The following is a 26,083-nucleotide window of genomic DNA, read 5'->3' on the forward strand; positions in this document are numbered from 1 at the left end:
CCTGCACAAAATTTATCAAATGCTCTGTGAACATTTAATAAATTTGGTGTTCCAGCACACAAAAAAAAAAAAAAAAAAAAAAGGTGTAGAAAAATGCTTCACTTACAGCTACAATGATAAATGCTGGCCCTTATCCCTATCGAAAGGCTAGGGTATAAAATGTCTGATCATGAGGGGTCCAGTAGCTGGGACCCCCCGCCCCCTCCCCTCCAAAGTTCTCTGGGTCAGCACCTCGACGTTCATGTCTATGGGAGGGGGCGTGAGGGCTAAGGTTGCTCGTCACGCCCTCTCCCATAGACAGGAGGGGTGTTCTCTTGATGTCACTGCCGCCTGGGTGCCGTACAGGAGATCTCTGGGAGTCAAAGCAGAGAGGGGTACCCCTTTAATATAGTGTACCACCCATGACTAATGCCATTGTCACCATTTTATGTTGTGACTTTTTTCACATTTTATATTGTGGCCTCGTGCTTAAATAAAATAACCCCCCCCCCCCCCAATCATTCTTCATTCAACACCCCATAGTGAGAGTGTGAAAACAGAATTTTTGAACAGTTTCCAAATTTAATTTTCTTTTAGGGCATAAGTATTCGGACCCTTTGCTATGACACTTTATATTTAGTTCTGGCTCCTCCCATTTCTCCTGATCATCTCTGAGATGTTTCTACACCTTGATTAGAATCACCTGTGGTAAATACAGTGGATTAGACATGATATGGGAAGACACAGCCCTGTCTATATAATGTCTCACAGCTGACAATGTATAACAGAGCAAAGTACAAACTACAAAAAGGTGGAAATTATTGCCTGCAGAGCTCAGAGACAGGATTGTGTGTGGAGGCACAGATCTGGAGAAGGGTACAATAAAAATTCTGCTGCACTGAAAGTTCCTAAGAGTACAGTGGTCTCCATAATGCTTAAGTGGTAGAAGTCTGGCACAACCAGGACTCTTCCTAGAGCTAACCGCCCCATAAAACTAAGTACTCTGGGGAGAAGGTCCTTTGTAAGAGAGATTACCAAGAACCCAATGGTCACTCCGGCTGAGCTTCAAAGATTGTATTAGCAGATGAGGAAAACTTCTAGAAGGTCAACTATCACTGCAGCACTTCACAATCTGGGCTTCATGGCAGTGTGTCCAAAAAAACACAAGAAAGCCTGCCCTGCCTGCAGTTTGCAAAAAAAAAAAAAAAAAAAAAAAAAAAAAAAAAGGAACCTAAAAAGGACTTTCAGACTGAGAAACAAAATTCTCTGGTCTGATGAAACCAAAATTTACTGGAGAAAACCAGGCATTACTCTTCGCCTTCAGCAGAGTACAAAGTAAAGGGTCTGAATACTAAAGTCAATACAATATTTCAATACTTTCTTTTTCAATAACCTAGCAAATATTTCTAACATTCTGTTCTCACTTTGTCATGATGTGGTATTGAGTCTAGAATGATTGGGGGGGGGAGAGGAGACTTAAATTTATTTTAGCACAAGGCCAGAACGCAACAATATGTGAAAAAAAGTTAAAAGGTCCTAAGGCTTTCCGAATACATTGTATTTCTGTTACTCCTACAGCACATCAAAAATTCACTATAGAGACCATGTCCATTATCACCAAACCATAATCCAATGTGCGAGGTGTTAAAGCAGCACTCATACTGTAGGATTCCCAGCAGGGCACATGCTTACATCTGTCGGCACCCATTTCTGTCAGAATCCATAACATGCTGGTATGTCTTTCACCCCAGAACTGCAGAGTAACAGCTGCTATCTTTGCTAATTCTGGGGTGGTGGTACAACACGATGACTGGCAAAAAAGACTATCATTCCAAATCTGCTAGCCAAATGATATAGCATACTATTTAGCAGGCAAAATCAAGAACAAGACAGGCAACAAGAGAACAATTCAAAAGAAACTAGTAACAAAATGGTATAATGTGTCAGCACAAAAAAAAAAAAGGAGAATTTTTTTGTACTCACTGCAAAATCTCTTTCTTGTAGCCTTCATTGGGGGACAACGATACTGATGGGTATATGCTCCTGTCACTAGGAGGCGCTGACGCTAGGAAAAAAAGTCAGCTCCTCACTCGCAGGATATACCCGCCCACTGGAAGTGAGGTAACCAGTTTTGTCACAGAGCAGTAGGAGAAGCCAACAAAGAAATATGTCCGAAAGACCCCAGAAAGAATCCCGGGTAAAGAAAAAAAAAAAAAAAAAAAAGATGAAGAAATGGGTGGGTCCCCCAATGAAGGCTACGAGGAAGAGATTTTACAGTGAGAAAAAAAAATAAAAAAATAAAAATCCTTTTCTCAATCGCTCTTCATTGGGGGACACCTATACGGATGGGACGTACCAAAGCAGTCCCCTAGGGAGGGAAAAACAACCAACAGCAAAAGGGGAATCAGTCCATAAGGTCGGTGGACGAGAACCTGGGCCCAAAAACTGAGCTCCCGGAAGCACCCTCGTCCATGGAAATGGACTAGGACGCCAAAAGGAAAAGACCATCCTATGTAGAGACTCTAAACCTATGGTCCATATAGAGAGAGACCAGAAAAGGGGGACAAGGAAGTCAGATGGTCTGGAACCATCCCGGGAGGAGGTAGGAAATCAACTCCAAGGAACAAAGAACCAGACAGAGGGCCAGCCCAGCTGAGAATCAAAAAGGGCACAAGAGAGCACCATCCAGATTCAAACGATTCAAGAGAACATGGCAGAAAAAACATCAGGGAGAGTAGCGTACGCCGAGCAGAAGGCGAACATGTGGTGGAGACCAGAAAACCACTGGAAAAAAGAAAGAAAGATGAAGACTGGCTCTAGAGGTGCCCAAAATCAATGACCTGAACAGCTACAGTTCCAAAATCCCTGTCCCAGGGGCCTGCCGCAAACACCTGGGAGGAGAAATAAGCTCGAGTAGCGTGATCCGGATGACCAGAACGCCCTTCATCTTGGGAAAAAAACAGACCCCGAAGGAGGAGACGGGAGGAATAACGGCCAAAAAGGGAGCGAAACAGCCTGAAAAGGGGCATCTTGGAACCCCGGGGCGACCGACATGGGAATTGGAGGTTCCCGAGTCACCTGGAAGACATACACCTGTAGGGGAGGTAAACCCAAAGTCTGCAAAATGCTCCGGGCGACAAACTTCTATGTTGAGACAAGAAGAAGTGTGGTACAGAAAGACCGCCCCACAAATGGGATGGTGGAGAAGTCTGGTCAGGAGAGCTAACCTGCCAAAGACCTCAACCATCACTAAGATCACCAAAGAACCAGAAGGCACGCCACAGCATACTAGGCTAGTGTCCAAGACAAGGAGACTAACCAGACATGGACTCCAGTGGTCAGAGCGGACCAAAGCAACATCCTGTCAGGATGGGAACAGAGGGGGAAACAAAAGGGAAGGTTACTCCAGAAGACCATAGAGTCAGTGTAGTGCAACTGACAAAGGGAAAGATGACCACACCCCACCAGAGAGATGGCACCAAGGGAGGAGGAGAGCAATGGCAGGACCCAGCCACAGACTGTGCCAGACCGGCTAATGATGCCAGGTACCCCGCCTATATAGAGGAAGGGAAAACAAGGGCTGGTCGCAATGAAACTCCGGCACTGACCAGCCAAGCTCCCTGATCCCCGTACCCCCTGTGGAAGGGGGATTGTCAAAGTGCGCCAGGCACTATAGGAGTGGGGAATTGCCGCCCTACGGCAAGTACTGGGTGGACGTAGGCCTTAGGAACCTGCTACAACATATCGAGGTATGGAGAGGCCAAGTTGTGTCCCCAGAGAGATCAGTAATTCTGTAATGCTGGGCAAAAGGTACAAAGACGTGACTGCAAATGCAAGTAAGAAGCACACAAACACAGCAACCAAAGTGTTGAGAGGACCCCAACTGAAGCACCCTGCACAGGATACCTGGAGGGATGGGGGAAGCTGAACCGACTGAGTCACCCCATCAGGCCCCATGCCAGAAGAGATGCTCAACCGCCGTAGACCTGTGGAAACAAGATCACAGGAAGGCCCGAGGCACATCCCGCCGAAAAGGGAAAGTGGTCTCTACACCTGCAGAGTGGCCCAACATATGTAGGGACACAGACATGGTTACCGCACAAGAGTAGTGGGGTACCCAGGCTGCAGACACGAAAAAACGCAGACATCCAAAAGCCGGCAGTATGGAAGACCGGCTCAGCACCCAACGGTGTGTGGCAACCATGCCTCTAGTAGACCAACGTTGCACCCTCGGAAAGGGGAACAGAGTGCTGCGGTTGCTGTGAAAGTCCATGGAACCTGCCGGAAACACCCACACCCCATATCCTAATGGTGCACACACCAGGACTGCAGTCGCAGACGTAAGAGATGAAGGATGCATGTGGGAAAGGAAACATGCAGACACAGTCTGACAGACAGGTATAAAAAGGTCCAATGAGACACTGTTGGAACTTCAAGTGGAAAATGAGTCACCAGAATGCAGCCGCAGGAACAACAAGAATGGGGAAGGTGACCTAGAGGATCAGAAAACCATGCAGACAGTCTGGCATCAGGGGCCATGGCCACACTGGGTCCACATTCAGAACCACACACAGAAAGTCAGTTACCAGCCTACAGCTGTGAGAGCAGTCGGCATGTAGAGAGGTAAAGTAGGGAACATGGGGAGACTCACTTGGAACTACACCTTGGCAGCGAGTTACCGTAACTTCCGTCAACAGTGTGGGAAGTGTATGGTAGTTAAACCGACATAGTAGTAAACCCTGCAGACAACCGTCCGGCTGACTGGTATAGGATTTTTAAACACTCAGATTCCTCAGCAGTGAGATAAGGGAAACCTGACCATTTACACGGCAGCCCAGAGATCGGAGACCAAGAGCGGTGCGACCATGCAGACAACAGTCTGGCTGAATAAGTACACCTCCAGGCGCTGGCTAAGAAGGGACAGCCAGATAGGAGATCTCTGTGCACCTCTGTCACCTGTGGGAGGGGAGGGGAGGGAGGACTAGGAGCCATGGATAGTATCTCTGCCACCCTGGGAGATCGGGGGAGGCTGAGTAGCTGTGAATTGTATCCCCCGTTACTCCATATAAGGTCCAAAGGACATGTTGGGTCACTTCTTCGTACACCTCGCACAGTAGTGGGGGTACTGGAACTCCAGCCACAGATACATAAGCCATGAGATGAGTGAAAAGGCAGCGGAGGAAACCACGCAGACTACTGTCTGACTTACTGGTATGGGTCCATAGTATACAACGGTTCACTCCTTCGGACACCTTGCACAGCAGCGGGGTACCAGAACTCCAGCCGCAAATACATCAGCTGTGAGATGAGTGACAGGCGGCAAAAGAAAGCACACAGACTACTGTCTGGCTGACTGGTATGGGTCCATAGTAGACAACAGGTCACTCCAGTAGACACCTTGCACTAGCAGTGGGGTACCGTAGTGCCTGAGAAACAGGTGAGACTATAGTCTGGCATAATGAGATCAGGTGCAATCCATGCCCACGCAGGGACACTGCCACGAAGACGTGAGGATCAGGAGCGCTAGCCGCGGATGTGGCATTCTGTGGAGGAGGAATCATATTTTTTGAGATGCCAAAAACACCACCTTGATGGATGATCGGCGAACCTGACAGAGCATCCGCCAGGATGCAAAAGCTCTACAAGGGCACCCATCCAGTGTCTTGTCTCAGTAGGGAGGGAGTGGAAGTCAGGCGTGGGCACGACAGCATGGTCTGGCACTCAGTGGTAGGGGAGAACAGTTAGTTAATATATCCCCGATAGTTTGTAAGGGATCGAGGATCCCTTGCAATAACCCGACACGTCGGTGCACATACGCACCCCGACAGTGAGAACCCTGCAGAAAATAGATACGCTGGAGGCATACCTCAACAGACAATGTAATTAGGCCATAGCAGATCACCGTACAGGGTGACTGAAGGAAATAAGGTGACCCCCCCCCCAATACCATCCCTAGAAAAAGGACCCTGCAGATATTAAACTGATAAAAACAGATTTGACAGACTAAGGCTGTAATAGCGAATGGTCGCCACAAGGCGGAGCTCACAAGAAGCAATGAAAAATCAAGGGTGCAATACAATTTATGTTTTCCAATAGATTCCCCCTTGGGGCAATCCAAAAAACCCTAATTTCCCATATACCAACTAAATCCCATAAACTTTATTAGAACCTAATTAAAGAAAATCCACACATTTAAAATATGTCAGAGCAGTAAACCTTGTACTAAGTCTGTTAGATTTCAGTATCTCTCTTTCGGAGATTACTTGTTTTCTCCACTGCTGAGTGTGCCTGCAGCTCACACTCTGCTTCCTCCGGGCTCTGCTCTGATCAGTTTAAAATCACCCTACTCAGCCCCCCCCCCCCGACATGTTTCGCTACAACGTAGCTTTGTTAAGAGGTATGGGGCTTCAATTGGGGCTGGTATGGGGCTACAACACCGCCCCGCCCTGGAGACAGCCACATGCTGTAAGGAGCACGGCGGGGGGGAGCCAGGGAACTTGCAACAGGACGCGGCCGCCCCCTCCGTCAGCTGGGCGCATGAACGGACGCCAGCCATTAAAAGGTACAGGGATGGGATCTTTTCATACTCACCCTGAAGACTTCAGCCAGCTAAAGGCCACACTGTATCACGCCATGCTGCCATAGCAAGGCGGGCAGGGGAAGTGGGGGACCCGGACCAAGGGTACTACCTCCAGGCTCTGGCTGCTGGCGATAAGGATTTGACGACCCATACTCTTATGCACTGTGCCCCTTTTTCGCACGTGGGAGATCAGGTAGCGCCATGCTCCTGTCGCCCAACCTAGAAAAATAAAGGAAAAGGAACCTAACTAGACATACTGAACTAGAAAATAAAATAAAAGGCCAGGCCAGGAGAGCTCTCAGACCTGTGTCTTCCCTCCTACTGACACTAGCTAAAAACTGGTTACCTCACTTCAAGTGGGTGGGTATATCCTGCCAGGGTGGATCCAACTTTTTTTTCCTAGTGTCAACGCCTCCTAGTGACAAGAGCTTATACCCATCAGTATCAGTGTCCCCCCCAATGAAGAGCGACCGAGAAAAGGCTTTAGATGACCTGTCAGTAAGTGGATGCTGTGAACAGAAAAGCTGCAGCTCTTAGCAAGGTATTAGTGTTTTTCATGTGAGTGTTTTCTGACAGAGCTTACAAACAAACCAAGCAGGATAATAATAAAATATGCCTCATCATGATGCCTGTCAGAAGATACACTGCACGTGTCTCAAGTGTCTGCTAAGGAAACTAATATGAGGTCTCTAGAACAGTCAATAAGAAAGGTTGCTGTAATATTATCAAAAACTGAAACACACACTCACATTATTATATTATACTAGCTGAGTACCCGGCGTTGCACGGTTTTTCCTTCCTAATCCTTGTTGGGGAGGAAAATAAACAAAGGAGGATACTTTTGACTTCATAACCAGTCCTCATATATTGTTGTCATATCCCAACCCCATATCCCGTCCCACCCTCCTGTCTCGACCTCCTATCCAGTCCATCTATCTCGTCCTCCTATCCTGAACTCCTATCCCAACCCGTAATATGTGTACCAGGTATTGAAATATCTCTAGCCGTACGGAAGTTATGTGGGAACATACATTTCCAATTGATTTGCATGGGACTGTAAACAAAAACCCCGACCCTCACAAATGGGAGTAGTTAAGGGTTGAATTAACTATCCTATATTTTAAGTGGACATATAAGTAACATTTGACCAAGTTTTATCGAAGTATCTCCAGCCGTTTGGAAGTTATGCAGTAACATATATTTCCCATTGACTTGTATGTGACTTTAAACATTTACCCTGCCCCTGGCAAATGGGGGTGAGTAAGGGTTACATCACCTATCCTATGTTTGTTGTTGACATATAAGTAACATGTGTGCCAAGTTTCATCTTAATATCTTTAGCCGTTTGGACGTTTTTGTGGAACATACATACATACACACACACATTGAGTATATATATATATATATATATATATATATATATATATATATATATATATATATATATATATGTAGATACTAGTGGAGTTCCCGGCGTTGCCCGGTTTTTCCTTCCTAATCCTTGTTGGGGAGGAAAATAAACAAAGGAGGAAGCTTTTGACTTCATATCCCGTCCTCATATATTGTTGTCATATCCCAACTCCATATCCGGTCCTCCTATCCCGTCCTCATATCCGTCCTCGTATTCCGACCTCCTATCCAGCCCATCTATCCCGGTCCATCTATCCCAACCTCCTACCCCGGACCTCCTACCCCGGACCTGTAATACATGTACCAGGTATTGAAATATCTCCAGCCATACAGAAGTTATGTGAAAACATACATTTCCCATTGATTTGCATGGGACTTTAAACAAAAACCCTGACACACAAATGGGGGTAGTTAAGGGTTAAATTAACTATCCTATATTTTAAGTGGACATATAAGTAACATGTGACAAAGTATTATCGAAATATCTCCAGACATTTGGAAGTTATGTAGTAACATATATTTCCCATAGACTTGTATGGGACTTTAAACATAAGCCTCGCCCCTGGCAAATGGGGGTGAGTAAGGGTTAAATCAGCTATCCTATGTTTGTTGTTGACATAGTAACATGTGTGCCAAGTTTCATGTTAATATCTTTAGCCGTTTGGAAGTTTTTGTGGAACATATATATATATACATACACACACACACACACACACACACACATTGAGTTTTAGATTATACGGCGTTGCCCGGTTTTTCCTTCCTAATCCTTGTTGGGGAGGAAAATAAACAAAGGAGGAAGCTTTTGACCTCATATCCTGTCCTCATATATTGTTGTCATATCCCAACCCCATATCCCGACCTATCCCGTCCTCCCATCCCAACCCGTAATATGTGTACCAGGTATTGCAATATCTCCAGCTGTACGGAAGTTATAAGGGAACATACATTTCCCATTGATTTGCATGGGACTTTAAACAAAAACCCTAACCCCACAAATGGGGGTGGTTAAGGGTTAAATTAACTATCCATATATTTTAAGTAGTATTATCGAAATATCTCCAGCCGTTTGGAAGTTATGCAGTAGCATATATTTCCCATTGACTTGTATGGGACTTTAAACATAAACCCCGCCCCTGGCAAATGGGGGTGAGTAAGGGTTAAATTACCTATCCTATGTTTGTTGTTGACATAAGTAACATGTGTGCCAAGTTTCATGTTAATATCTTTAGCCGTTTGGAAGTTTTTGTGGAACATACATACACACACACACGTTGAGTTTTATATACAGTGGTCCCTCAACATACGATGGTAATTCGTTCCAAACGACCCATCGTTTGTCGAATCCATCGTATGTTGAGGGATCCGTGCAATATAAAGTATAGGAAGCTGTACTCACCTGTCCCCGCCGCTCCGGACCAGGTCCTCACCGCTCCTGATGCTGTCCCAGGGGCTCCCGATGCTGTCCCGCTGCTCTGGTGTCTTCTTCGTGATCCTCCGGCTTCTTCCGCATCTTCTGCAGGGTCCGGGCATCGCTTTCTGGTGACGTTATTACACTGCTGCGCCGGCATGGCGTGCGTAGTGACGTAATAACGATGCCGGAAAGCGAGTCCCGGACCCTGGAGAAGATACAGAAGACGCCGGAGGATCGCGAAGTGGACCCGGAGCAGCGGGAATAGGTAAGCGAACCTGCCCGGGATGCTTAAACTGCTATCCGACAGAAGCTTAAGCATTTTGCGCTGTCGGATGGCAGTTAATGCAATGGCCCCGACACATAAAAGCATCGTATGTCGATTTTATCATATGTTGGGGCCATCGCATGTCGGGGGGTTACTTTATATAGATATAATCAAAGAGAGATCAGTGCTGATATGATCTTCATGATGAAGAGCAGAAAAGGGAAACTGAACAGCAAGTTATAGGAGACTCCATCAGAACAAGAGGATGAGAGTACACAGTTATACACAAGGAATTTACCACTACCTTAGCCTGCTAGGAGACTGGCAATTATCCCCCTCAGTTACCCAACCACCAGAAGCCAGCGATACACCCATAACTACCCTAGGTCAAAAACGATACTGTGTGTGTGTGTGTATCATAAGTTATAGTCTTAAAAAAGGTAAAGTTTCTCCTTGAGGAAACCATCATAACGGAATGTAGACACATAAAGGCCATAAATGCTCCACTGGGAATTCTGGGAAGAAAGGATATGCACCTTTTCCAGGTAGCCAGGTACACATCATTTGCCAGGTGGTACTCAGTGAGTCTTTATGTTGTGCTACATAGTATACAATCACATCCTTAACAGCACCTTTATAACATGTACTTAACCCCTTAACGACAATGGATGTAAATGTACGTCATGGTGCCGTGGTACTTAACGCACCGGACCGATGCTCGCGTCATGCGCGGCAAGTCCCGGCTGCTATCAACATCGTGATCGTGCGGATGTCTGCCATTAACCCCTCAAATTCCGTGATCAATACAGATCGCGGCAGTGCGTTACTTTGAATGGATGATCGGATCGCCCGCAGCACTGCCACGGGGATACGATCATCCAGCATGACAGACGGAGGTCCCTTCACCTGTCTCCGGCTGTCTCCTGGGGTCTTCTGCTCTGGTCTGAGATCGAGCAGACCAGAGCAGAAGATCACCAATAATACTGATCAGTGCTATGTCCTATACATAGCACTGAACAGTATTAGCAATCAAATGATTGCTAAAAATAGTCCCCTATGGGGACTATTAAAGTGTTAAAAAAATAAATAAAAAAAAGTAAAAAAGTGAAAAATCCCCCAGTAAAACATCAGTTTTTCCCATTTTACCCCCAAAAAGTGTAAAAAAAAAAATTATTAATACACATATTTGGTATCGCCGCGTGCAGAAAAGTCTGAACTAGTCAAGTCTGAATTAATCATCTCGTACGATGAACGGCGTAAAAGTAAAAAAAAAAAATTTTATAAGTCCAAAATTGCTGCTTTTTTGTCACATTTTATTCCAAAAAAAATTAATAAAAAATGTATTAAAAAATGTAAAACCTAAGCAAAAGTGATACTGATAAAAATTACAGATCATGGAGCAAAAAGTGAGCCCTCATACCTCCTGATATACAGAAAAATTTCAAACAAAAAAAAATCTCAAACCGTTTTAACAAAATTTGTATAAGCGGTACAATTATAGAAAAGCATATAACATGGGTATCATTTTAATCGTATTGACCCACAGAATAAATAAAACATGTCATTTTTACCGGAAAGTGTACAGCGTGAAAACAAAACCTTCCAAAATTAGCTAAATTGCGGTTTTCTTTTAAATTTTCACACAAATAATATTTGGTGGCACCGTACATTTTATGGTAATATAAGTGATGTAATTACAAAGTACAATTGGTGACACAAAAAACAAGCCCTCATATGGGTCTGTGGATGGAAATATAAAAGAGTTCTGATTTTTAGAAGGGGAGGAGGAACAAAAATGCAAAAATAAAATTGGTCTGGTCCTTGAGACCAAAATGGGCCTGGTCCTTAAGGGGTTAAAAGGGTGCTCTGGTTTCTCAACTTGAGCTTTATGGCCCACTTGAGACAGATTGTGGCTTCTGGAGGTGGTCAGGAAGCCTAAAAAAAGCCAAGATGTCTTTTGTACACAATTTTCTTTACTTCCATTGACTTAAAAGGGAATATGTCATCACCTGCCTGAGCCATTAGTCATTGGGACAGTTCTGGTGGCTTCTCCCTGCTCCGCTGGCCTGGACTGATAGAGCTTTCCATATAACCAATCAGGGAGAGATCTATTGTTGAAGGCTGGTGGGGCTAAGAAAAGACACGATGGACTGTCTCATTAGCTAGTGGTTCAGTCAGCGTGAAAGGGACTACAGGTTCCCTTTAATAGAAGATGCATGAACAGTCCACAGTGGCTTTTCTTAGCCCAACTGGCTGCCCTGTGTGTGCAGTGAGGTGTGGCCAGTGTGTTGAGGGGACTGACGCATGGGCCCACCTCCAAATGTCAGTGCGCACACAGGACTGACGCCCTCAAAGGAAAATATGCAGTGCATTTCCTACTTAGCAGCTGGTTTTGTGCAGCATGAAGTATGCTGCAAATACGCAGCGTGTGATCCTACCATAAAGCTGTATTTCCATCGTCAAAATTAATGTAATCTTTAAGGACATTAACAACTCTAGAACAAATACTAACCTTTTCTTTGATTTGCCAGGAACTTCCTTGTGGATACTGTCTCTTCTCCCACAGCAGAACCACCATTCCACGGGCTTGTAGTAAACTGGCACATACATCTCTCGTAAGTCTAGACACTCTTGAAAGTTGACACAAGGAATAACCATCAAGAAAGCCTGCAACGTGCTGTAGAACCTCATAAGGCAAACTACTAAAATGATCGGCAGGTGATCCTTGTGAAGTACTCTTTGCAGATTCAATGTCATTAGGTAAATGTGGTTGAACCCCAAATGATTTTAAGTGTCTATCATGGATAATTTTTGATCCTTGTGTTGAAGGACAAAACCTACGTTGGGAATAAGTACATCCATAATATGCTAAGGGGCACCTTTGTTCAATCCAGCCATTGAGGCCTGCATGAATATCGCCATGAACATTCTTAAAGTGAGAACAAAACTCATCTCTTCTAAACAATTGTCCACATACAAATGTAAACATTGACCTCTGTTTTGTTTCGTATCTCGCAACACATTCAAGAACCAAATCCAGACCAAGCGTCTGAAAAGGACTAGGATTGGATAGTTGGGGATTGGCATGATCACAAGCAGAAGCTGAGGCTATCTCCCCGACCATTGTATTAGTGGCTAATATAGCAGACGGAAATGAGAAGGTTTGTGTTCCAAAGTCAACATGATAACCATCTACATTTCGGCTGTCTGAAATCCCTCTACCGCCAGGCGAATCCCCTAAACAAAAAAGCAAAGCAGCTGTGATTAAGTCGATCCCATTCAGTCCCATTGGGTCATCTTGAACTTCCAAGTCAGAGGTGTCAACTGCTTTATTCTCCGTTCTGGCTTTGAACCAATAGGTATCAACCAAGAAAGGCCGTCTTCCAAAGACGGCAATGTTTCGTAATGCTTGCTCATCTTTTTTATCTAAAATTTGTTCATCAGAACCATTTATACATGGAGGGGATGAGATTGCTTCAGCACAATGTAAGGAAGGACGCTGACTGACAAGTTTTTCAACACCTTCTAAGGTGATGACGGCACCATTTTCATTCGGTCCCACAGTAAACAACTTTTCTTTTTCCTGAGGAGCAAGTGAGCAGTCATCATGGAAACCATTGCACAAAGCGGATACCTGGCTCCCATTACCATCGTCACTTTCCATCACATAACTACCATTTGTTCCTGGATAGAAATCGCTAGAACCATTCTGATACTTTTGTTTCAGAGAACTGCACGCTGTTCCACTAGCTGCCTCAATGCTCTCTTCATCATCAAATTCCTGATCCTTAAGGGTATCGGGTCTACTATTGCGCTCAGAGAACTGGAAATTTTTGTTCATTTCACAACTTGCATCTCGTAGTCTTCCATTAAGCATTGCAATGTCTTTTGTGGCATTGTTTAAGATATCGAGAGCGGCAGCTAAACTTTTAGTGGTCTCCACTGTCGCTTGATAAAGTGCACTGTAGGAATCTTCATCAGAGGATAAACCATTGGTAACCATCTTGCTCTCTTCTTCTGTTGTGACAGATATTTGTTCAGAAGATTCAAGTTTATCAGTATTTTTGGATATCATTGTTGCCACTTTTAGAGACTCTAAGAGCATTCTTTGATCTTGCAATGCTAGAGCCATATCTAGCTGTTCTACTTCATCAACGTCTCTGCTTAAATTTTCATAGGATTTTCTATCTGCATAGCTCACGGGCCACCTATTCCATTCCATTGTGCAGCAAACTACACTTGCAGGGCAGATTTGTAAATGTTCAGCTAGTTTATTACGTGTCATGACGAAAGGACATCCAAAACCACTGTTCAAGCAAGGTACCCTTTCCAAGGGACACAACATTCGATGTTCATCAGCTTTGCATGAATGAAAGACTGCCCCGCAAACATGTGGACATCCTATCAGATCACAGGAAATCCCAGTCTCTGGTCGTATCATGCAACGTCGACTGACACAACAAGCACAATGTGAATGTTGATGCTCTTCATCCATGATGAGGCCAGGTCTGAAAGTAAAAGAAAAAAAAAACCAATTCATTATTTCTGATTAAGTGATGTACATTTTTTATATAATACTGAACATGTGTCAAGGATTATTAAAACCAATCAAAACAAACATACTAAATCTAAAAAGGTACCACTTCATTCAAACTTATCACCACAAATGGGTGACTCAGGACAAACAGCACCCTTGGAGCTAGGACCGCGCACACAGCGATACATTTCTGAGCAAATCTGCAAAAGAATGTTCATTCTTTTGGCGGCTCCACTCAGAAATGCATTGCTGATCATCTAGGCGGATAGCAATGCAGTTCACGCGGTCCTAGTGCCGACTGCTGTCAGCACTGGGTGCCCTCGGGATCTCCCAGCACAATTCCTGTCAGAGATTTTGTAAATTTATCATAGTTGTCAATTATAGGAAAGTTCCTTTAAGGGTGCATTCACACATACAGGATCTGTGGCATATTTTGTGCGGACGATTTTGCTACCAATTAACTTCAATGGGTAGCAAAATCAGCTGAAGAAAATACACAGCAAAAATATGCAGCAGATCCTGTACGTGTAATCGTACCATAAAGGGGTAATCCAAGTCATTTTTTTCTCCTTCCTCCTTTGAGACCATGATGAAGTAATAAAACTATGAAATACATTTCTATTACCTCTGTGAAGCACTTTGTCCCATTTTCATGCAGTGGACCCACACCGGGAGGTGCTGAAGTGAAAGTCTTTTTTTCACTAAACTGTTGTCTCAGACTTTCCCAGCATTCCATGTGGCCACCACAGAATAGCCCCACTCCCCTGAGGACCATGTGACTTATGACAGATAGTCTCTGGCTACATGGAATGCTGAGAAAAGTCGTAGACCGCCACAAAATAAGAAGACTTGCCCTGGACCGACACCCAGAAGTACTGTAGTGCATGTGGAATACAGAGGTAATAATAGAAGCATATTATTTAAAGGGGTACTCCAGAGGAAAAAAAAAAATCAAAATCAACTGGTGCCAATTTGTAAATTACATCCATTTAAAAATCTTAATCCTTCCAGTACTTATCAGCTGCTCTATGTTCCACAGGAAGTTAAATAGTTATTTTCTGCCTGACCACAGTGCTCTCTTCCGACACCTCTGTCCATATTAGGAACTATCAAGAGCAGGGGCAAATCCCGATAGCAACCTATACAGCTCTGGAGAGTTCCTGACATGGACAGAGGTGTTCGTAGACAGCACTGTGGTAAGGCAGAAAAGAACTATACAACTTCCTGTGGAACATACAGCAGCTGATAAGTATTATAAGGATTAAGATTATTAAATAGAAGTATTTTACAAATCTTTATAACTTTATGGCACCAGTTGATTTAAAAAAAAAAAAAAAATTCTTTTCCACGGGAGTACCCCTTTAATATCACTTAGCATCATGGGTTTCAAGGCTGGAAAAAAAAAAACTGGAGTACCTCTTAAAATGTTCATTATATTTGTTACGCTCTCACAGTTTGAGAGTGCATAATTATATATAGAACACAGGACTGAGTTAAAGCTAATCGAACCCCCACCCATCTAAGATAATCTGATAAGCATGTAGTTCATCCAGAGTAATTTAGATGCTTGGAAAAACAGGGTCCCCATTGCCAACAGAGATCAGAGGATATGAATTAATGAGAACTGCTACATTTTCATGCAAGTGAGGTGTTGCAGACAGCATCCATTGGATTTTATAGATACTGGCAACCTTCAAAACAGTAAGCTGCTCATAACATTGGTGCTAGTCAATGGGGGGGCTAAACTGGGATGCTCTCTGTGTTCATATTGAAAATGAAAAAAAAAAGTAAATACCTAAAACTCTCAAAAAAATAAATAAATAAATAAATAAATAAAGTCTTCAGTAACTATATATCATATATTTAAGTTAAAAACTAATTGCTTTTAAATGCTTCTATCAAGATGAACAAAGCCTATATTTAACCCCTCAAGGACCCAGGGCGTATGGGTACGCCCTGGCTTCCTGGTAGTTAAACTGTACGCCCGTGGGAATTCCAATCCCCGTCGTGCCGGGCGGGGACCGTACCGGGATGACTGGTGAAATCATTCAGCAGGCAATCCGTGCAAATGCCCAGGGGGGCCATCAGACCCCCACATGTCAGCGATCGCAGCAGATCGCCGGTGAATTCACACCGGCGATCTGCGACGATACAGATCATACGGGTCACGTGCAACCCGCTGACACAGATATATTTGGTGATCGGGGTGTAGGACACCCCCCCAATCACCTCTTGTATCTATAGGGAGGTGGCGATTTCGTCAACCCCCCAGGATCGCTGCTATTGGCCGGACGATCGTTCGGCCAATAGCAGTCGGCAGGGGAGGGGTTAATGTCCCCTTCTCGCAGCTCTGCTGGCTTACTGGAGTTCAGTCAGCGGGCAGAGCTGTGAGAGCCAGAGAGCCAGCCCCCCCCCTGTGCAGATCGGAGCCCCTCAGGGCTGAAGAAGCCTCCATTAGTAACCGTTATAGATAAAGTCACACCAAGCACACACACACACTACATACCCAACCAGATTCCCCCCCCCCCCCCCCGGACACCGTAGAAATAGGCCGATGGCTTGCCAGGCATTTTCGGTAGCAGAGGCAAACGCTTTACTTACCTCAAATCTGCCAGTGAGGACGAGGAAGATCCTACATTCCTGTGTTCTTCCTCATCCTCCACATCATCTACTACTGATGATGAGTCCCCTGTACGGCGGCGGAGACGCCGCCAGGCGAGGCCACGCACCCCCCCATGAAAGTTGCCGCTGGTAATAGGAGTCCAACCCCCCAGACAAGTGTACCGGAGCCCCCTTACGGTGAACCTGTCTGGAGACCCCAGAGGGTAATCGGCCACGGATTCCTGAGTTTGTGGGAGACTCAGGATTCCGGATTGACACAGCTGGATTCACTGAAATTGACTATTTTTGTTATTTTTTCAGTGACAGCTTTGTCAATGTAATGGTGAAGCAGACGAATCTGTACGCCCAGCAGTCCATCGCCCACCACCCAGATTCTTTTTTGACCAGGTCCAATAAATGGTACACCATTGATGCAGTAGAAATGAGGACAATTTTGGGGCCTCGTGCTGCATATGGGTCTGATCAAAAAGCCCAGTGTCAGACAGTACTGGAGCGGGGACATCCTATACCAGACCCCGCTTTACAGTATGGTCGTGACACGGAAGCAGTTCGAGGCCATTCGGAAATGCCTCCATAACACTGATAATGCGGCATGTCCACCCCGAGGTGATCCCACCTATGACTGGCTTTACACTTTGGGGACAAATTGTTGGAGGCCTACGTACCGCTCAGGGAGCTCTTGGTAGATGAGTCTCTTATCAGTTTTAAGGGTAGACTCATCTTTTGCCAGTATATTCCCTCAAAGCGGGCGCAGTATGGTGTGAAGCTCTACAAACTTTATGAGAGTACCTCTGGGTACACTTACAAGTTTAGAGTATATGAGGGATGGGATTCCCGTATTGAACCCCCAGAATGTCCCCCCACTCTGGGCGTTAGCAGGAAACTCGTTTGGGACCTTGTGCACCCATTGCTGGATAAGGGTTACCACCTGTACGTGGACAACTTTTATACCAGCATCCCTCTGCTCACATCCCTTGCCGCCAGATCCACGTCCGCTTGTGGGACCTTGCGGAAGAACCAGAGACGCCTCCCTCCAAATTTTGTTCAGACACCTATTCCCAAGGCAGAGTCCCGTGCCCTTAACCATGAAAACATGTTGCTGGTCAGGTATAAGGATAAGAGGGATGTCCCTATGCTGACCACAATTCATGGAAACGGCAGCTCACCTGTCCCTGTGCGAGGTACCACAACAACGGTCCTCAAGCCAGATTGTATTCTGGACTACAATCAGCATATGGAGCGAGTTGATCTTTCTGATCAAGTCCTCAAACCATACATGGCCATGAGGAAAACACGGGTATGGTACAAACAAAAGTTGCGGTCTACTTGGTACAGGTTGCCATGTACAACTCTTTTGTACTGTCCCAGTACGCTGGCAACACAGGGACATTCCTCTAGTTCCAAGAAGAAGTCCTAAGGACCCTGATCTTTGCTGACCGGGAAAGAGCAGGCTGGACTTCCCAAGAAACTGGAGTTGTAGGCGCCAGGATCGTCCCAGGCCAGCACTTTCCAGGTGAAGTCCCCCACACTGGAAAGAAGGGACGATCCCAGAAAAAATGCAGAGTGTGTAACAAGAGGGGGATACGGAAGGAAACCACCACTCAATGTGACACTTGCCCCGCATTAAAAACTGGCCTCTGCATTAAAAACTGCTTTAGGGAGTATCACACTTCCATGCCGTGCTAAATTTTCCCTTTTCATTTTCCATAATTTGACCCCAATGTACCAGAGTACATTCCAAGTTTTAACCCCATAAACCACTTAATTGCCCAAAAAATGCTTCATGAAAAAAAAAAAAGACCTCTGGGTAGGGCTGGGCGGTATACCAGTTCATTACGAATACCGGATTTTTTGGGCTGCACAATATGAATTTTACCCCATACCGCAATACCGGTTGGGCCCCTCACCCTTGGGAATGTATTATCAGCCTAGCGCAGCGCTGTCCCCACATCGGCGAACTAATCCTATGTGACCCGCCTGCGCTGTTCTGCCCCCTCTCCCCCCCCCCCCAATTAATTATCAGCCCAGCGGGACACTATTCACAGATGTCACGTTCAAGCATTGCTCTCCTCTTTGTTGGGGGCCACCGGGCGCTGGAACTCACTGTACGCCAGTGGTCTCCAACCTGCGGACCTCCAGATGATGTAAAACTACAACTCCCAGCATGCCCGGACAGCCAACGGGCATGCTGGGAGTTGCAGTTTTGCAACAGCTGGAGGTCCAAAGGTTGGAGACCACTGCTGTCTGCTGTATCCCTATGCCCGTGCTGCAAAACATAAAGAAAATGAACTTTAAACTCACCTACGTAGGGGGCCACACGCTGGGGACTGGCCGGCCGGAGAGATGTCCCGCCCCGGCCAGTGATAGGCTGAGCCCACTGTCATGTAAGAAGCTCTGGCCGGCTTCTTACATGACAGTGGGCTCAGCCTATCACTGGCCGGGCATGCTGGGAGTTGTAGTTTTGCAACAAGTGGAGGTCCGCAGGTTGGAGACCACTGGCGTACACAGTGAGTTCCAGCGCCCGGGATCCCCCAACAAAGAGGAACGTGACATCTGTGAGTAGTGCCCTGTGATACACATATTTGGTCATACCGCCCAGCCCTACCTCTGAGGGTATTTTTTCCAAAAATGGGTCACTATCATCGGGGACTTTTTATGTTGCCTCAAATGCGCAGCGCTCTCTCTCCACCTGAGCGGGGTGAGCATTTGAGGCAACAGGTTAGGGACGGCCACACACATCACATTCCCAGAATGATGATTCAGAGCATAGGGTTTGGGGTGGGCATATTTTTTACTTTTGGCTACGCTCTGGGTCATCATTCTGGGAACATAACCTAATTTATGGCCCACCGTACCCCATTTTAGTAATTTACCCCATATAATGCTCCTTGAGGGGGGGGTTCCGCTGTTCTGGCTCCATAGGCAGCTATGCAAAAGCTCAAGGCCACTGACTGCGCTCCTGCTCCTCCGTGACCTGGTGTGAACCCGCAGAGCTGTTTACGCCCAGATATGAGGTACGTCCTTACTACAAAGAAATGTACTTACAAATTTACAGTGACATTTTCTCCAGCTACCACTTGTGAAAATGAAAAATTTGGGGTAACCTCAGCATTTTAGTGTAAAAAATCAAATTTTTCCTTTTCACATCCCAATTTAATGAACATTTCTCAAACACCTGTGGGGGTGTTAAGGCTTCTGAGCCCTCTAGTGCACCCACAGAGCACTTGACATACACATATGAGGTATTTCCTTACTCTAGAGAAATTGGGTTACACATTTTAGGAAGATTCCTCTCCTTTTACCCCTTGTAAAAATTCAAAAACTGGGTCTACAAGAACATGCGAGAGTAAAAGATGAAGATTTTCAATTTTCTCCTTCACATTTCTGCTATTCCTGTGAAACACCTAAAGGGTTAACAAACTATCTGAATGTCATTTTGAGTACTTTGAGGGGTGCAGTTTTTATAATGGGGTCATTTGTGGGGAATTTCTAATATCAAGGCCCTTCAAATCCACTTCGAAATTTTTTAGGGACCAGTTCAGTTTTGATTTTGAAAATTTTGTGAAAAATTGGAAAATTGATGCTGAACTTTGAAGTCCTCTGATGTCTTCCAAAAGTAAAAACATGTCAACTTTATGATGTAATCATAAAGTAGATATATTGTATATGTGAATCAATATAGAATTTATTTGGAATATCCATTTTCCTTATAAGCAGAGAGCTTCAAAGTTACATTTTTTCATAAAATTTTGGAATTTTTCACCAAGAAATGATGCAAGTATCGACAAAATTTTACCACTAACAAAGTAGAATATGTCACGAAAAAAACAATCTCGGAATCAGAATGAAAAAGTAAAAGCATTCCAGAGTTAAGGCTTAAAGTAACGGTGGTCAGATGTGCAAAAAATGGCCGGGTCCTACACTGAAAAAAGGCTGGGTCCTTAAAGGACATTTACAGCGCAAAATAACTTCTCCCCTATCCTTCGGTTATAGATCGCGGGGGGGGGGGGGGGGGGGGGGTCCGAGCGCTGGGACCCCCCTGCGATCTTCGGTATGGGGCCGCGGCAATATACAGGAAAGGGGGTGTTCCGTCCCTGCATGATGCGGCGGCCGACACGCCCCCTCCATGAATCCCATAGAGATACATGGAGGGGGAGTGTCTGCCGTAGCTTTCTGCTGGGGACAAAACTTCACTTCCGGCAGACTGCCGCGGCCCCGTCCAGGAGATCCTGGGGGGCCCAGCGCTCAGACCCCCAGCGATCTATGACTTATCCCCTATCCTTTGGATAGGGGATAAGTAAATTTTGCGCTGGAGTACTCCTTTAAGGGGTTAAAGGGGACTCCAATTCATGATCCTGTGAATAAGGGATAAGTGTCTGATCATGGGGGGTCCGACCACAGGCCCCAGGCTCTCTCCATGCATAGAGTGACCTCTGCTTACCGGATTTCCATAAACCATGGCAAGAAGCGGTAGCAGACATGGCCCTCCATGTAGCTCTATGGGATATCTGCCATGGTCAATAGCAATCCGTCCACAAAGCAGATGAAGCTCTGTGCAGGGAGTGGAGGTTGTCACGTGCAGGGAGAGAGCCGGGGTGCCAGACAGGAGATAGTGGGTGGGGGGGGGGTAAGAGCAGTCAGAAGCCCCACGATCAGTACTTCCCTACATTAGTACTTACCCCCCCCATCTACAGGATCCTGTGAATAGGGGGTAAGTACTCATGTACAAGAGTTCCCCTTTAACACCTTAAAGGAGTACTGTAACGGAATATAACTTTTCCCCTATCTGAAGGATAGGATAGTTTTAGATCACAGGTGGTCAGACCACTGGGAACCCCCTGTGATCTCCTTCCTGTACGTGGCCAGCTGGAAACCACGGCAGACATGCATCCTCCATGTATCTCTATGGGATACATGGAGGGGGCATGTCGTCCGACGCGTCATGTGTGGACATAAAGCCCCCCCTTCCGGCAGAATGCCGTGGCCCCAGTCGGAGCCCCCGCGATCTATAACTTATCCCCTGACACACACACACACACACACACAGACACACATTAGATTTACTAAAATTTTAGAACAGGTGGTCAATGTAGATACACACGTTCTAGAATAAGGGACTGGCTGGACTTATTAGCTGGAGTCACTTGTTTGCTCTTTACACAATCTGACCCTCTGTGGAATAGATGTTTTCTAGGAAAGCGGATCCACAGAACACTATAAATAACATATTTCTTCAGAGATGTCCATGTTCTTTAAACACTTTCCATGAACAGATCCTTGTTTTTATGAAGAGACAGCTGAGCAAATGGCTCTAAAAGGGTATTTCCTGCACTGTGCAATTCAGAGACTGACTCTCAGTCCAGCAGCCTGACACCTCATGACAAGCAGCTTGTGCCTTCTGTTTATAACAGGATTGTGCAACTTCTCTGCCCGGAGAGGAGGTAGATCAGTCACAGCAGAGGACAAGAAATCTCTGGCTCACTATAGCTGCAATACCGCTTTCTGCTTATTCATGCAGGATTTAAAGGGGTAATCCATGTCAAAGCTGGGTCATATTGTTAGGATGTGCCATCCCCTAATGATCAGTAGAGGTCCCTTCTCACATCCTTTCCTGTACAGTGGCACTTCTGCTGAGGAACTGCAGCGACACCCCATTCACGTTAATGAAGACAACTGTCGTTCCCTGCACAGCCGATGTCTGGCAGCGCAATTCTGCAGGAGAAAAGCATGAAAAGGCTGCGTTACTGACTCAGCATTGCAGCCTGTTTATTCTCAGGATCAGTGGGGGTCCCTGAGGTTAATTCCAAACAATCATTAAAGGGTTATCCAGGACAGAAAAACAGAGCTAATTACTTCCATAAACAGCACCACATCTGTCCTTAGGTTGTATTTGGGCATTACATGACTCCAATCACTTAATTGGAACTGAGCTGCAATACCACACCCAACCAGAGGACAGGTGTGGTGCCGTTTTTAGAAGAAATTAGTTCTGTTTTTCCAATCCTTGATAACATCTTTAACTTTTAAATGACCACCTTAAAAAGGCACTTTGGGATAGAAAAATGTATCCCTTATCCTAAGCAAATGGGATGAGTGTCAGATTTGGGGTAGATGACAGCTGGAACCCCTGCAATCTCCTGCATGGCACTCTGGGTCTGTGCATGAAAAGAGCTGTCAACCAATACACAAAGCTGTGGCCGACACGTCCCCTCCATGCAGCTCTATGGGAGATACCAGAGTGCCGCGCTCCGCCTTTCCCATAGACATGCATGGAGGGGGCATGTCGGCCACAGCTTTGTGCAGTGGTCAGGATGCCCCATACAGGAGAAGAGCCAGGATGCCACACAGAAGATTGGAGGGTCTCATTGGTTGAGCCCGCCACAATGTGAGATTTCTCCTATCCTGGAGTACTCCTTTAAATGGGCACTGTCATCAACATTATTTTTTGATATGTTGTAGTACATATGTACTACAACATATCTCTAATATATTTTAATTATTTTTTTTTTTTTATTAACATGTTAAAATTTATGTTTGAAAACCGGCCACTAGGGGGTCTCCCTCCTAGTGGCCGGCTGCAGGCTGGCGTGACGTCACGCCTGAAAAAGGACTGATGCAGCCGGGCATCGTTCCTTTTTCATTCAGCCTGTGCTCGCTCCCTGCCTGTCAATCAGACAGGCAGGGAGCGAGCGCATTGGCTCCCTGGCCTGACACGCCGGCCCAGCCTCCCGCACATGAAGCCCCTGCTGCTGCCGATGCCGCCAGACTCTGCACTATGTATATGAGAGCGGAGATCATGATTTTAAACGGGGGTTGGGGGAGGGAACGGGGTAGTTCGCCAGCATTTATTGTTTTCAACACGGGGTGCCTCCAGCTGTTTTACCACTGCAACTCCCAGCATGCCCTGACAGCCAATAGATGTCAGGGCAAGCTGGGAGTTGTAGTGGTGAAACAGCTGGAGGCACCCTGTATAGATGAAGTAAGGGCGGAAGTCCCCCCCCCCCCCCCCCCCAGCAGGCATCAGTGATGTGAGCACACTACCAGGCAGACAAAAAGGTATTTTTAATATAGTAAAAAAAAAAAATTTTAAAGCAGGGAGGGGGTCAGGGATAGATGGGCAATAGGCAGGGACAGAAGAAAAAAAAAAAGATGGTGGGAGCTACCCTTTAAGTCTTTAAACAGCAACAGCCTGATCCTTCCAAACCCCTTACCGGGATCAGGAGGTACAGCACCAACCATTCCTGGCAGTTAACCCACTACATGCTGTAGTCAAAGCGTGGCTGTATAGATTGCATGCCAGCATAGTGCTAATAGGCATAATAGGCTAATAGGCATATTATAAGAGATTAGACGATTGCTGGTAAAAGTCCTCAAGAAGGACTAGTTAAAAAATAAAGTTAAAATAAAGAATGCTCCCAACACCATAATAAAAAGGTTTAAATTCCCCATATAAAATACATTTGAACGTAAAACATAATATACATATTTGGTATTGCCACATCACATCCGTAATAACCTATTAGTGGCAACAAACTAAAAAAGATATTTTTGTAGCCATCTTGCATGGTGAACACTCTATTAAAAAAATTTGCCAGTATTTTGCTAATCTCCCAAATAAAATTATTTAAAAAAAAGCAATCAAAAAGTGGTATAGTCGTATGCACCTTAAATTATACCAGTAAAAACTACTAATACGTTTTTCAGCAAAAAATAAAAATAAAAAACAACCCCAACCAGCTATGTCAAGGGGAAAAAAAAAAGTTATAAGTCTTGGAATTTGGCAACATCTTTCTTATGCGGCTAGATTGATAAAAAAATAAAAATAAAAAACAACCCCAACCAGCTATGTCAAGGGGAAAAAAAAAAGTTATAAGTCTTGGAATTTGGCAACATCTTTCTTATGCGGCTAGATTGATAAAAAAATAAAAATAAACAAACATTATAGTTATTAGAATGCCAAGATGAAAAAAACAATGGTTTGATCAGTATGGCCTTATTGGTTTGGGGGGGGGGGGATAAATAGCCGATAACTTATACTGGAATATCGGTATAAGTTATCGGCCATCGGCCCTAACCTCCACAGAATATCGGTATCGGTCGATCCCTAGTAAGAATGACATGTTTTCTTTATTCTGTAGCTTATCGTGATTAGAATGATACCCAATTTATAGTTTTTTTTTTTATATCGTAGTACTTTAATAAGAAGTGAAACCTTATCGAACAAAAGCACTGTTATTACAATTGTCCTCTTCTGACCCCTATAAAACTTTTTTATTTTTCTGTATACAGGGATGTAGGAGGCTCATTTTTTGCACCATGAACTGTAGTTTTTATCGGTACCATTATTTGTTTTATGGGACTTTTAGATCACTTTTTATAAAAACTTTTTCTCATATAAGATGGGATTAAAAATCTGTATCTGGGGTTTGATTATATATATAATTTTTTTTACTTTTTTTGCATTTACACAGTTTACCATGTGGGATAATAAACATTATATTTTAATATTTTGGACAATTACTCACGCAGCGAGAAACAATATGTATTTTTATGTTCGGTTTATTTTTGTAAAATGGGAAAAGAAGAGTACATTTTTTTATTAGGGGAGGGGGATTTATGTAATTTTTTTATTTTGCACTATTTTACACTTTTTAATGCAATCATTAGGGACTTGTATATGCAATAATTGGGTTGCATTCACTGTATAATGGGGGGGGGGTTGTAGATGAGGGGGCACAAATGACAGTGACACAGTCGGAGATTAGGGGACACCAATGACTGATCATATGACGTAACCTAACATCCGTTGCACAGTGATGTCGCATTATGTGATGGGCGGCATCCTGGCTTCTACCTTTTATTTGCTGGCTCCTAGATTATTAAAGGGGTACTCCGGTGGAAACCAAATGTTTTCACATAAACGGATGCCAGAAAGTTATACAGAGTTGTAAATTACTTCTGTTAAAAAATCTTAATCCTTACAGTATTTATCAGCTGCTGTATACTACAGACGAAGTTGTGAAGTTCTTTTCTGTCTGACCACAGTGCTCTCTGCTGACACCTCTGTCCGTGTCAGGAACTGTCTAGAGTTGGAGAGGTTTTCTATGGGGATTTGCTCCTACTCTGGACAGTTCCTGACACAATCAGCAGAGAGCACTGTGGTCAGATGGAAAGAACTACACAACTTCCTGTGGAGCATACAGCAGCTGATAAATACTGGAAGGATTAAGATTTTTTTAATAGAATAAAAAAAAAATCTGGATAACTTTCTGGCAC

At 44.8% G+C, this 26,083-nt stretch overlaps 1 protein-coding gene across 2 annotated transcripts in view; it reads right to left on the reverse strand.

Annotated features, from left to right (window-relative positions):
* Nucleotides 1-26,083, reverse strand: part of FBXO30 (F-box protein 30) — a 76,128-nt gene that overhangs the window by 2,986 nt on the left and 47,059 nt on the right. For both annotated transcript variants that reach the window (XM_056567529.1, XM_056567530.1), the window contains exon 2: nt 12,161-14,156. In XM_056567529.1, coding sequence (XP_056423504.1) covers nt 12,161-14,143 — 1,983 coding nt within the window. In that variant the 5' untranslated portion in view covers nt 14,144-14,156. The remainder of the gene's footprint in view (nt 1-12,160; nt 14,157-26,083) is intronic.

This window comes from Hyla sarda, chromosome 3, assembly GCF_029499605.1.
Source record: "Hyla sarda isolate aHylSar1 chromosome 3, aHylSar1.hap1, whole genome shotgun sequence".
NCBI lineage: Eukaryota > Metazoa > Chordata > Amphibia > Anura > Hylidae > Hyla > Hyla sarda.